The 14809-nt window shown below is 42.8% G+C and overlaps 1 protein-coding gene across 1 annotated transcript in view; it reads right to left on the bottom strand.

Annotated features, from left to right (window-relative positions):
- Window positions 1-14809, bottom strand: part of LEMD1 (LEM domain containing 1) — a 31985-nt gene extending 17176 nt beyond the window's left edge. Inside the window, exons 1-3 of the mRNA XM_007114534.2 lie at window positions 14728-14809; window positions 14036-14158; window positions 3277-3362 (exon numbers count right to left, since the gene is read on the bottom strand). Coding sequence (XP_007114596.2) covers window positions 3277-3362; window positions 14036-14158; window positions 14728-14809 — 291 coding nt within the window. The remainder of the gene's footprint in view (window positions 1-3276; window positions 3363-14035; window positions 14159-14727) is intronic.

Raw genomic sequence — 14809 nt, 5'->3', positions numbered from 1 at the left:
CCTGCGCGTCCGGAGCCTGTGCTCCGCAACGGGAGAGGCCACAACAGTGAGAGGCCTGCGTACCCCGAAAAAAAAAAAAAAAGATACAGTTACGTGCTGCAACATGGATGAACCTTGAAAACCTTAAGCTAAGTGAAAGAAGTCAGTCATAAAACATCACATACTGAATGATTCCATTCAAATGAAAAATCCAAAAGTAAATTCATTGAAATAGAAAGTAGATTAGTAGTTGCCAGGAGGGAATTGGGGAATAACTGCTTAATGGGTACTGAGTTTTCTTTTGGGGTGATGAAAATGTTTTGAAACTAGATAGAGGTAGTAGTTTCACAGCATTATGAATGTCCTAAATGCCATTAAAGTGTTCATTTTAAAATAGTAAATTTTATGTTATGTGAATTTTAATCTCAATTAAAATTTTTTCTGATTCCTGTCATTGTACTGTAATGTCCTTATGTCTTTAGTCTAAGGAAATACATACTAAAGTTTTGGGGAGGGAGTAAAAGGTCATGATGTCTACAATTTAGTTTGAGAAAAAAATAATAGATAAAATTACAAAACAAATGTGGTAAAAAGTTAAAACTTGGTAAACCTAGGTTAAGGCCACACAGGAACTTTTTTTTTTTTTTTTTTTTTTTTTTGCGGTACGCGGGCCTCTCACTGTTGTGGACTCTCCCATTGCGGAGCACAGGCTCCAGACGCGCAGGCTCAGCGGCCGTGGCTCACGGGCCTAGCCGCTCCGCGGCATGTGGGATCTTCCTGGACCGGGGCACGAACCCGTGTCCCCTGCATCGGACTGTCGTGGCCTCTCCCGTTGCGGAGCACAGGCTCTGGACGCGCAGGCTCAGCGGCCATGGCTCACGGGCCTAGCCGCTCTGCGGCATGTGGGATCTTCCTGGACCGGGGCACGAACCCGTGTCCCCTGCATCGGCAGGCGGACTCTCAACCGCTGCGCCACCAGGGAAGCCCACAGGAACTTTTTGTTGGAATCTTTCTGTAAGTTTGAAGTCATTTTTTAAAATTACATTAAAAAAAAAAAAAAAGACACCAAGGGGGAGTTCCCTGGTGGCCTAGTGGTTAGGATTCTGGGCTCTCAATGCAAAAAAAAAAAAAAAAAGCCACCAAGAAAAGAGTGAAAAGATAAGCCCACTGGTGGGGGATGTTAGTAATGGGAGAGGCTATGCATGTGTGGGGGGCAGGGGTTATATGGGAAATCTCTGTACCTTCCTCTCCATTTTGCTATGAACCTAAGACTACTGCAAAAAAAATCTTTTTCTCAAAAAAAAAAAAATCCTAAGCTACTAGAAGGTATGTTCTACACTTAATGACTAACAAAGGATTAGTATCCAAAATATATAGAGCTCTTATAAATTAACAAGAAAAGGGTAAACAATAGAAAAATGGGCAAGAGAAATGAACAGGCATTTCACAGCTGAGAAAACACAGATGACCAACAAACATGTGAAAAGATGCTCAACTTATTAATAATAAGTAAAATACAAATTATAATCATAATGAACTACCATCTTCCAACCACTACATTGACAAAAATGAAATCTGGCAATACTAACTTTTGAAGAAGATTTAGAACAATGGAGCTCTTATTATATTGCTGGTAGGAACATAAAATGCTGCAGCTTCTTTGCAGAGCAATTTAGCATGCTGTGTTAAGTTGAAGAGAGATATATCCTTTGATTCTACTACTAGTGGAGCAGTTCCACTCCTAGATCATTCATTCAAGCAGAAAAAGATTTCTTGTACATTTACACAATGGATCATTTGTCACAATGTTTGTAGCAGCATTGCTTGCATTAGAAAAACTTGGAAATGATCCAGATGTCCAATAAATAAAGAATGGATAGATATATTTTCATAATAAGTATACAGCAGTAAAAATGAATGAACTAGAGCTACAAATATGGGATGAAGCTCACAACATAATACTGAATGATAAAGGAAAGTTACAGAAGAATACTTACATTATGTTATAATTTAAATAAAATCCAAAATCATGAGAAACTAATGTCTGTGGATACTGTAAAGAAACGGAGGGCTTCCCTGGTGGCACAGTGGTTGAGAGTCCGCCTGCCGATGCAGGGGACACGGGTTCGTGCCCCAGTCCGGGAGGATCCCACATGCCGCGGAGCGGCTGGGCCCGTGAGCCATGGCCACTGAGCCTGCGCGTCCGGAGCCTGTGCTCCGCGACGGGAGAGGCCACAACAGTGAGAGGCCCGCGTACCGGAAAAAAAAATAAAAAGAAAGAAAAGGAAAAGAATGAAAAGTAGAAAATTGAGGTCAGTGGTTACCTTTGGGGAAAGGAAAGAAGGGAATATGATCAGGGAGAGATACATTGGGGTCTTCAACTGAATTAGCAATGATTTTTTTTTAATCTCTGGAGTGGGACTCTAACTACTCATTATATGATTCTTTATAAATTTTTAGATGCATAAGATATGTTATAATAAAATGTCAAAAAAAGTTTTTCAGGTTTGAGATTTTTTTTTGTCCACTTGGGAAAATCCCAGGTACCCATATGCATATGTGTCAGCCCATTTTAACTCTCATGATTTCTGTAGCATGGTTTAATGTGTGAATGGAAGGGTCACCAACAAGTGCCTCACAAGGACTTTCTTTGCAAAGAAATCATCAGAAAGAAAGCCTTTGCTTCCATGGGTGAACAGATGTTCTGGAGTCCTTCTGCGATATAAAAAAAAGGGACGCTGGGGGGAGCTGTTTCACTACTCAGGTGCCTGGTTGTTTTTTCGCCCCTTTGGCAGCTTGATATACTGGAAAGGGCAATAGAATGGAAACTGGGAGACTGGAATTCTATTCCAATTTCTCTTCTAACTCTCTGTGCTTTGGGCAAGTCATATGCCCTCTCTGCTTGTTTCCTCATCTATAAGATGAACCATATAGCCTCCTCCAAGAAGCCTTTCAGATAGTAAATTCCATAATCAATAATTATCTATAGTAAATCATGCCTGGACTCATCAATTGCGATGAATAGTGCCTGGTGCTTACAAAGCCCTAACAAGTCCCAAGAGATTAAAATAACTCAGGGGTCCTCATGTGAGAGGTACAACAGGAAATTCCTGTCCCTAAAATGGGTACATATATCTATACTCATAATGCAAATTATAAATTAGCTAAAGTCAGTATGGTTATATTCTTAGATGAAAGGGAAAGGAAAGATGCATTTCCTAAACAAATTCATATTTTTCCTACAGAAAAAGACCACCACTGCTCATAATTCAGTTTTATGAAAATAAATAAGCTTACCTTTATTATCATCTTAGAATCATTGTAATCAGAGTTTGGTTTCACTATCTCTTCCTGCTGCTCTTGTATTTCAAAACTGGGTTCTACTACACAGAAAGAATCAGCATGTAATCAATAAGATAAAGGTATATTGATCATTAGGCATATTTAAGCATATCTACCAGGAGGTCAGTATTTTTACAAGAATGTTAAATTACATTCCTTGTAAGGATGACATTTAGCTCCCATTAGCACATGTCATAGGTAAGAACAAAGGGCTTATTAAGTAGTTATAGAATATGTAATTTACTCTTCACTTTGACCCAGCTGTAATATACAACTACTATTGGGAATAAGGATGTTTTTCAATTAATTAAGAAACTATTGTAGAGATGTTTAACCTGATCAGGTCTCCTAAAATCTTTACATGCAACTCAAACCACACATTTAATGGTAGTCTTAATGGTAGTATATTCCCTTGGTACATTGGGCCTTCTGATTGCAGCACTTGAGGTAGGCCCTGCACATGATAATTATAGGCATACAAGGTATATTATCAGCAACAATAGCAACTGAGACACAGAGAGTAAAAATCCTATTAAAGTCCTGGCACAAAGACAATGAAACAGATCTCAGAACTGGAAACGAAAAAGAGACATGAAGCTTTCTTTCTCTTCCCTTTCTTTCCCTGGAGTGTCAGTGTGTCCTGCACTGGAAGTGTGGCAGAGGGGACATGGACTCAGAGTGTAAGCATACCTGGAGGACAATGAAATGGAGTAGGGAGCTATGGATATGGAGGGGACTTTGGGGTGCCTGGTGGTTAAAGAACAAGAGCAGTAGGGGAGGGGACCGCATGGAGGCTTTAGTGTGCCCTGTGTCCAAGGAGGACAGTAAGGGGAGGGCCACATAGAGGTGCTGGCATGTCCAGGGATCAAGGAAGTGATGATGGAGACTATGCAGAGAAGGAGCAGGCTATTATGATTGTGAGAAAATTAGAAAATTGAGCAAAAATGTAAACATATTGAGGATAATGGAAGGCAGGTTTCTCACTGTCAGAGAAGTGACTTACAAACACAGAAAGGGGAAAGGTTAGAAAGAACACTGCAACGCTGGATTGCAATTAGAGGTCAATATGGACTCATGGTTTAAAAATACATAGAGAGAGAGATATAAAAATAGTGATAGATGCATATGTGTATGTGTACATATACACAAACATTTATTTTCTAGCTCTGTCCACTGAGAGGGCCTAGAAGCAACAATTCTCCAGCAACCAGGAGCTCACTGAAGGCCTAGATCTTGGTTTCTGAATTGATATCCTGCAGTAAAAGGAACCAGTGTTCCTGGGGCAGAAAAAGCACAAGATGGGTCTGAAACATCTTGTTGGGCCAGAAATTAAGGAAATACTCAAGGAATGATGAGGACACGTCAAAAGAAGGACACAGTATCCATCTTTTTTTTTTTTTTTTTTTGCTGCATGGCATGTGGGATCTTAGCTCCCTGACCAGGGATTGAACCCACGCCCCCTGCAGTGGAAGCGTGGAGTCTTCACCACTGGACTGCCAGGGCTCCCACTAGCCAAATCTGGGACAAACTGAGCATTAGGATAAATAATCATATCAACAGATACAACCACTGAAATGAAGAGTCAATGAACTCGTACTAGTATGAATGAATGAACGAACATATGAACAAACCAACCAACCAATCAACCAACAAATAACTAAATAAATGAGGGTGAAGGGAAAGTCTTCCTCACAATAGAATACCAACTAATAAATTTAGAAGAAATAATAGAAATAGAAACTTCCAATGGGCCATCATGACGATGGAAGTTGAATTAGGCAGTCACTTATGGGTAATGGGCTAATGGATAAGGTTTGATGAGGTGCCATTTCAGAATATTTCCCCACAAAATACTGTTCAGTTCCAAGGGGGAAAATGATGGCTTTATGGAGGAATCTGAGAGACACCAACTTTTCCAGGTGATTAAGTCTGGCATTACCAGCAGTGGAACAGAATGAGAAGAGCACAGCATCATTTCTGAGGAATTCCTTCCTGGATGCATGGCCTCTATGAATAGTCAAAAGAAAAATCAGAAAAATCACCTGCAGAATGAAAGGCCTATGCTCTTTAAAACAGTCAAGGGCATTTGACTGGGAAAGACTGAGGCACTGTTGTTCCAGACTGAAGGAGGCTGAAAAGACCTGACAACTAAAGGCAACACACGTTCCTGGATTGGTCTTGGACCAGAAAGCAAAAGATATTATTGGAACAGTTGATGAAGTCTGAATGGGGTCTGAATATTGGATGTTAGCATTGAATCAATGTAAATTTCATTATTTGGAGTGTTATACGGTGGTTATGTGGGAAAGTATCCTTTGGGGGTAAGCAGAATACATGCTGGAAGGTTGAGGGGCTTCATGTCTACAGTTTGCTCTCAGTGGTTCAGAAAGACATAATGGTAGGGTACCTGCATGCACGCACACACACACAAACACACACACACTAAGGACCTACTGTAGAGCACAGGGAACTATACTCAATATTTTGTAATAACCTATAAGGGAAAAGAAGCTGAAAAAGAATATATATATATATGTATAACTGAATCACTGTGCTGTACACCTGAAACTAACACAACATTGTAAATCAACTATAGTTCAATTTTTTAAAAAGTGTGGTAAAAGGTAACAATTGGATTATCTGGGATATGGGAATTCTATGTACTATTCTGGCAACTTTCTCTAAGTTTGAACTTATCTCAAAATAAATTATTCAAAAAAATGTTTAAAGGGGCACGGGATGGATTTAAACCTAAGATTGAGAAAGAAGGAATCCTGTATACTGGGAGGGCACATATGACTTCTTTTAAAAGCTTGGTCTGCCTCATTCAACACACGGCGCTCACAGAGAACAATCTTTAGTTATATCTGTATATTTAACTATATAAATATATCTGTAGGCACCTGTAAATCACATTCTATGGCACTTGGGAGTTCAATATTAAAGATTCAGTTTCGGGCTTCCCTGGTGGCGCAGTGGTTGAGAGTCCGCCTGCCGATGCAGGGGAACCGGGTTCGCGCCCCGGTCTGGGAGGATCCCACGTGCCGCGGAGCGGCTGGGCCCGTGAGCCATGGCCAATGAGCCTGCGCGTCCGGAGGCTGTGCTCCGCAATGGGGCCCGTGAGCCAGGACCGCGGAGCCTGCGCGCCCGGATCCTGTGCTCCGCAACGGGAGAGGCCACGACAGTGAGAGGCCCGCCTATCGCAAAAAAAAAAAAAAAAAAAAAAAAAAGATTCAGTTTCCATTATATTATTTTTCACTAAGTATATTGCTTTGTATTGCAGATAATTAAAGACCATGCTTTTTATATAATAATAATATTAATGATAGAATAATACATATTGCACTTATATAACTCTTAGTATATATCATCACTACGCTATTTTACATATTTCTACTTAATTCTCACAAGACGCTATGAAGTTGAGACTATTATTATCCGTATTTATAGATGACGAAACTAAGACACAGAGAGGGCAAGTGTCTTGTCAAAGTTAGTGGCAGAACTAGGACTTGGACCCAGGCAGTCAGTCTCTAGAGTCCACATTTTTGATACACATATTCTTTGTTTCCAGAGCTCTATTTAAATTTCTTCAGGACAGAAACTACGGCTCCTTTTGCTCCTATTTCCTTCCTGAAGAAGGTCTAGCACAACGCCCTGTACACAATAAATAGTTGTTAACTCACAGGCTGAGATCCAAGGGTGGAAGCTCTGCTACAACCATTCCCTGGATGGTCATCAATTTGTGATGACCTAAGCATTGTCTCTCAGGAGAATACATCAAGGTATGTCCAGGAGATGCCACAGACTAGGAAGTCAGAAAGCGAGATCTTCAACATCAGTGCAGGGTAAAGTTTCCTTTCAGTTTGGCCAACAGGGACTGAGTAACTCCCTCTCCCCCCATATTCCTGGCGTTGAATTAAACATAGAGGATTCAGACATAGGTTTTTACCCTCAAAAGTTTACAGCCTAGAGCAAAAGCTCCTGCGCAGAGGGTGGAAGTAGGGGTTGATTGAAAAGGCAGATTCCTAGAACCAGACGCACAGAATCCATTTTGAGAAACTCCTAGTGGAATGTAGTATAGGACAGGTGGCAAGATGAGAAGAAGGCATTCCAGGATGGGAGAACAGAATGAACGGAGATTCTGGCAGGAAACAGCATGCTCTGTCTGGGAGAGAATAAGGAAACACCCAGATGGGGCCAGGAGCACACATCTCCCCGGGTCAGCTGCCCTCTGGGTGTTGCTTGCATCAGTCCTCTGCAACCAGCATGCATGTCCAAACGCTTCACCCTTTGGAACCACTCCCAAACCCAGGGTGACAATATGCCCTGTTTCGCCAGGACAGTCCTGTTTTACTTCTGTTATTCCAGAGTCCCTTCTGGTTAGTCTCCCCTTTCATTCTCAAAAGCATCCTGTTTGGGATGATAAATTATATGGTCACCCTACTTAAACCCCACTTTATGCAACCTCAATGTTGTAGATTATTTTGCCTCCCTACTGCCCCCAAACCCTATTTTTTTCCTCTTTGGGGGAAGGGGACTTAGAGCCTGAGTTATATACACATTGGCTTAACTCCCTCCTCCATCAGTGGAAACATAAGCTGTGTCTAGAGTCTATCTGATGAAAAAAAAAACCAATTAAAAAATAATGGACCTGGCTTTCTGGTGGTCTTAATCACCAAATCAAATGGGCCATATATGTGACTTGATAAAACACACAGAGTATGAAAAAGTGTCCAGAAATCGACATAATCCAAATCTCAAAGTGGTTTGTATTCGACTAGAAACCTACTAAAATGAGAGGAAAATGTGTGCTCATTGGTGTTTCAAAGAAATGCAAATCCTACCTTTGCAGGTACTTAGAGGACTGTTAGATACAGACCACTGCTTTTAAGTAATTAAAGTCTGTGGTGTTCGACAAGTGTCTCAATAAACACATGTTCTACCACCTTTTACATGGAAATTTAAGTGCTTATTTACATTTACTTTCAGATTTAAAGTTGAACAGATGTCTTGGGGCCCTTCCGAGAATCAAAATGGCTTATATAAATCCTTCAGATCAAAACATTTTATGCCATCACAAACTTTCTATTAAATTCTATTGCCAATTCAAAATATTGATGTGGTTTTATTTCGGCTTTATGAAAAGCAAAGACTGAAGGGCACTGGTCCCACCTGATGCATTTTTAAATACTCAGGCTGCTGTTTCTCCTGTAAATGTCTTTGCAGGAACTATACAAAAGGGTTTTCTGTGCAAACGAGGTTTAATGAATGGAAAGGATTCCTTTAATGAGCCATTTAGAAGATTTAAAAAATCCTTTTAGAAAATTTATAAGATATCAGAATTCCTTCATCTAATTTGAATTATATTTAAATGGGAAGTTAAAGCTACAGCGTACTGCAGGAGTGTTTACTTGGGGGCTCCTTTTCATTTGGTATTTAGACTCAGCAAGTAGTTTAAATACTAGATCACATTTGTAAACTTAACCTATTTGTCACTAGAGTGTTTGATGAGGTGAGCTTTGGGATCCTACTATGTGCAAGAGCCCATGACAGCCAATGAAGGGAATAAAAGGCAACTGGAAAGGGATGCACAGGATTGGCCTTTGAGACGTTCCTTAAATGATACAGTATTTTAACAGGAAGAAAAATGGGGAGGGGCGGGAAAATGAAAGGAATTCCAGGCATAAAGAACAGTTGAGGCAAAGGCACGTGGGAAGAAAGTGTGAGAGGTGCAGAAACAAGTAATTATGATTTGGATCTGACGATGAGGGAGATAAAGTTACAGGAGACATTGGTGCCTCCTTATGGTGCATAGTAAGTTTGCCTCTTGTTGTAAAGTCTCCAGGCAAATTAATAATGTGATTCAATCTCTGCTGATAGATTTGAACCTGAATTGGGAAAAGTTGGAGGAAGAGGCCAGTTAGGAGGATTTTGCAATTGTTCAAAAAGAATGGTTTTTTTTAAATAGCTGAATGCAAGCTAAGAGAGCAGCTGTGGGAAGAGAAGGAGGGATAATTTTTTTAAAACTCATAATTCTAATCCATGGGACTTGGCGATTGTTTATACCTAAGGAGCTGAGGGGCGTGGCATCCCAAGACAACTCTGAGACTTTGAGCCTGGACAGCGGGAAGGCAGTAAAGCCATCAGGATAAACAGAGGCCACAAATGCAGGTTTGGGTGAGTGAAAATGAGCTTGATCCTGGATACCCTGAATGTGAGGTGCTGGAATATAACCACAGGGGGAAGTATAGATACATATATCTAATCTTTGAAATGTTCAGGATGACAAACTTTTGTTGGGTGAATGCGGGAAAGAGGGAAAGCAGGAGGGGAAGAGAAGAAGGAAGGAGCTCTCCAGGACAGAAAGCAACTGGATATGCAGGCCTAAGCCTAGGAGGGGTGTCCTGCGTGGAGGTTCTATGTGGAGTCACGACAGAGTCGGGAAGTGAGGAGACAGCAAGGGAAGAGGGCTGAAGGCAGACCTCAGGCACAAGCTTCTTTAGGGGCCAAAAGACAAAGACTCAGCACAGAACAGGAAGAGGGTAGAACCAAGAACCGAGAGAGCACAGAGCTGCCAAAATCGAAGAAAGCAGGTGTCTCTAAATAAGGAAGGACAGTGGTCAGAAGACTGAGAAAGGGTCCCTAGAGTTGAGGACCTGGAGTTCATTATGTGAGCTAATGATGTGCCAGGTCCAAGGCTAAGAGCGTTACCTGCCTTTCCCTTCCCAGCCACCCTGTAAGCGGGCACTGCTATTAAGCGCTGCACTAGAGGAGGCTTAGATCTGTTAAGGTCGCACAACTAGCAAGTGGAAGGGCAGGGTCACTAAGCCAGCTGGGCTTACCCAAACCTGTTACTCTCACACACCTGGCCTTGTGCTTCAATGACCGCAGTGTCCGGGAAAGAGAGAGAGAGAGAGAGAAGGGAACAGGAACTCACAGTTATTCCATGCTCACCGTGGGTCTCTATGAGACCACGGGTGGCAAAAGGAGAGAGAGAGAACAATAGCTGGAGGGGAGGGAGGGTGGCTATCTCAGGGTGAGGAGATGGTGCAGGAGGACACTGTGACTCTGGGTCCTATGCTAGAACGCGGAAATAGTTTCAGAAAACAGAAACCGTCATTAAAATGAGCTTTTTTAAACTAGGATTTTACCATTATAACAGAATGTAGTGACTCTCTATTTCCCTTCTTAATACACATGAAAAGTGCTATTTTCTATATTTAATATATGTGTAAAAGTATTCATGCATTAGAATTGTACATACTTCTTTGGGTCCCTTGTTTTTTTCTGATGAGAATATGATATTTCCTTTCAAAATGATAGTGGCATTAAGCTCTGGATCATGGGAAACAAAAGGAAAATAGGCTATGAGAACATATGAGCTAGCAAAGGGAATACACACCAATGGTAGGAGTGAATTCTCTCAATTGTAGGGCAAAAGATTTTTGTGAGGGGAAGAAAATTCACTTTGCCCTTCTGAGGGAAAAGAGCATTTCTGCAGTGGCCTTTGTGGAACACACAGGCTTTCCCCTGGGAGCACAGGGAGGGCTTCTACCAGGGAGGCTGTCACATTTGTACGCCTCTGAGAGAAATACATTGCAGAGCCTGAGCTGGCTGCTCATCTGGGCGCGTTTTTAGTCTAGTCATTGCCCCTTCAAAGCAGCTGTAAGCCTCATGCATCCCTGATTGTCAAGATAGGACAGGAGGATTTCTTCTGTATCCCAAGTAGCATGCAGGGGAGGGAAGGCCAAACCTGTGCAAAAAGGTTTTAAAATCAGGGGAACCGCCAGGAGCAGAAAAGGTTGTTAATCAACCCTCGGCTTCAGTCTGTGAAGAAGCATTTTGATAAACTTGGAGCAGTTGTGTGCTGTTGGACATTCAGCAGAGGTTTTAATGCAGGGGATTTTAAATGAGTTCTCCAAGTCACAAATATTTGGGAAGTTTGAAAAGAGGTGAGATCATTAACGCTATGTCCACCTAGTGACAAAACAATGAGTGAAAATGAGAAAAATCGAATCCACCCATTGTTTGGATGACCTAATGCTCAGCCTCAGGTCTGGAACTGCCCTGCCCCTCCACCACAACCCCACCCCAGGCCTGGATGTCTCTGTGAAATGCCCAAGGCTGAATTCCACAAGACCCCATGAGTCCCATGACAACCCCTCCATTCTAATGGCACTAGGGTCTTCCTGAGGGCCCTCAACAAGCAGATTCAAACATCCAATTCAGACCTGACCTTGAGAAGCAGGTTTTCTGTTTGTACTAACGACCGGCCATTGACGTTGCAGAATACCATTACAAGAGTAGGACTGAACCAGAGCTTCCCCCTCTGACCTGATTGCCCGCAGTTGGCTAGCATCAGGTAGACAGTCTAAAGCAATGGCAAAGCTTGCAAACCGAAGGACCAGCTTTCTCCTAGCCCTCGCATAAATGCACCTCTGTGGAGGGCTACATGCTGGGAACCAGGATGGCTTGAGACCACAACAGCTTGCTTGTGCATGTCTGACCTGCAGTCCTGGGCAGTCGTGAGCAGTGAGCGTACAAGACTTCCTCTCTGGAATCTTCTAGTCTGACACTGCTTTTCATCAGAGGGCTGGTCTAGTCCCCTCAGCTCCTATCTTTGGCAGAGAACATAGGCAGCCCCAGGTCTGGGTCAAGACTTTGAATGCAACCCACATCCAGAAAGGGTCTGGGGTCACCACTTGCCTTGAGGTACCCCCATGCTAACTGTTCTGCTCAGGGGCCAGTGGGGTCTGTCCCCAAACTCTGCTGCCATTTCCAAATGAGGCCATGCCAGACTCTTGGGGAAAGCTCTCAGTGCCTGTGCCACCACCAATACCAGGCATTACAGGGGATTTTTCAGAGGGCCCCAGGCACTTACACTGTTTGTTGAGCTCTTAATTTGAACTATATGAAACTGCCATTTTTTGTAGATCAGACATGGACAAAAATGTCATATGTTCATCCTCATAATAGAAATTATGAGAAAAGTGTAGAGTATGTGGTAGAAAGAGCACAATTATGACAGTCAGACCCAGGTTCAAATCTCAGTTCTGTCACTTTTCTGTCACAGTATATTCAATATATGCAAATTCCTGCTATGTGCCTAGTACTGTTCTAGGACCTGGACACGTAGTGGTAATGAAGACAGACGGGCCTTACTCTTCATGGCACATTCTAATGGAAGCTTATCTTTTGGGGCTACTTCCTAGCTGTATGATGTTGGGCCAGTCACCTGGCCTGTCTGAACTTCACCTAAGTATTGTGAAGGTTAAATGAGATAATGCCTGTTAGGCCAGAAATGCACTGATGGCCTTCAATAAGTGTTAGTTTCTGTTATTTTACTGTGGCTCACATAGGACTCCTAATAAATATTTATTGGATGAAAGAGCCTCGGAATGCATTGTGGGAATCTTCAAGCCCACCCCTAAGAGCCCAAACTGGACAGCCCTGCAGGAGAACGGTGCACCTGGGGCAGGGGCCACTGAAAGGGTAACCGTGGATCCGTGGATCACAGAGTTCACCACTCCAGCCCACCCTGGGACCTGGAAGAGACCAGCTGTGGTCAGCCCCCATTAAATCAGGAAGGCAGTAGGCACAGGAGTTTGGGGAGGTGCAACCTAATTCATATTTCATTTTTTTTTAATTTTTTAAAAAATTTATTTATATTTTATTTTTGGCTGCGTTGGGTCTTTGTTGCTGCACGCGGGCTTTCTCTAGTTGCGGCGAGCAGGGGCTGCTCTTCGTTGCAGTGCGCAGGCTTCTCTTGTTGTGGAGCACAGGCTTTAAGTGCGCAGGCTTCAGTAGTTGTGGTACGTGGGCTCAGCAGTTGTGGCTCGCGGGCTCTAGAGCGCAGGCTCATTAGTTGTGGCACACGGGCTTAGTTGCTCCGTGGCATGTGGGATCTTCCCGGACCAGGGCTCAAACCCGTGTCCCCTGCATTGGCAGGTGGATTAACCACTGCGCCACCAGGGAAGTCCCTAGTTCATATTTCTTAATGGATGTGCAATCGTTTAATCTGAAGAAAATAATTGTCAAATTTATTGATTGAGGCAAAGCAGAGGTTGAGACCTCAAAAGAGACCTGGAGGGCTTCCCTGGTGCCGCAGTGGTTGAGAGTCCGCCTGTCGATTCAGGGGACACGAGTTCGTGCCCCGGTCCGGGAAGATCCCACATGACGCGGAGCGGCTGGGCCCGTGAGCCATGGCCGCTGAGCCCGTGCGTCCGGAGCCTGTGCTCCGTGGCGGGAGAGGCCACAGCAGTGAGAGGCCCGCGTACCGCAAAAAAAAAAAAAAAAAAAAAAAAAAGAGACCTGGAGATCACTAAAAGAAAAAGCCAAGCAGGAGACTAATAGTGATAGAAAATAAAATGAGATCCATTAAAAAAAAAAAAAAGAGACCTGGAAACTACCTGTAGGAACTTCCGGTTTTAGAAATCAAACACAGAGCTGGCTCCGGTTAGTAAGAGAACGTGCAGAATGACCAGTCCTTCCCCTGACAGTCTACCCCACTGAGGCACTGGTATGAGTGTAGACATGGAGTTAACAGATTCCTTTTGCAGCCCAAGGGCCTATTTTCCAGGCTCTGTGTGCAAAGAGCCCGTAGGGATATTTCACAGGTCGCCCTGCATACCATTTAAAGCTGCATAAATCATGCCACACAAGGTATGAGTAAGCGCACAGCTGCTATCTACGGTACAGCTTCTGACGGTACCTTCACTGTCATCATAGTCCTGAGCTCTGTCCGGTTCTCTGGGTCCGTTCATCTCGGGTGATGCACAGGGAGTTGAGACCAACAATTGCACTAACTTCTTTTCATACACGTTTCTGGTGGAAGCTGAGGAGGAATGTGGAGAGCAGTTAAGTTGCTCTGTTTGTGTATGTGATCTCACTGGATTCAAAATATTTCACAATTCAGGTCCTTATTCTTGTATCTTACATTATTGGCTAATTATGGCTTTTACAATAAGGTAGACCCCACAACTACTCAACTCACTCCTTTCCTTCCACCATCACTTAAGGTGGGACCTCTGTGGATTGGCCACAGAGTCAGGCATTGGGTACATCGGGGAACAAGACTGACTAAGTTGTACATCCTATCTATGGGAAATATGGACAATAAGTACATAAACAGTTAACACAGTGTACATACTAGAAATGCAAAAAGAGCCCAGGGTGATACAATCAAGAGTAACTGGTGTTTCACTATTGTAAAAAAAAAAATCCTTTCTCTTTGGCACCAAATTTACTAATCTGTGAGTAAGAGCTGGGTTTTAAATTTTTTTCCTATTTCTATTTTAATGTTTTTTATTGCATAGGTTCCTTCCACTGTAAATAATTTTCAGTCTTTGGAGGTAGCTTATAGGTAATCATTGAGTAGTCTCTAATACTTGCTACAATACGTATGTAGTATTGGGCCAGGTGAAAATCCAAGCTTGTCAAGTTTGTTCTGTAATTCATCGTCACTCAGACACTTCACATCCACCAT

Source organism: Physeter macrocephalus, chromosome 4 (genome assembly GCF_002837175.3).
Source record: "Physeter macrocephalus isolate SW-GA chromosome 4, ASM283717v5, whole genome shotgun sequence".
NCBI classification, from domain to species: domain Eukaryota; kingdom Metazoa; phylum Chordata; class Mammalia; order Artiodactyla; family Physeteridae; genus Physeter; species Physeter macrocephalus.
This window is presented reverse-complemented; position numbering and strand designations above follow the sequence as displayed.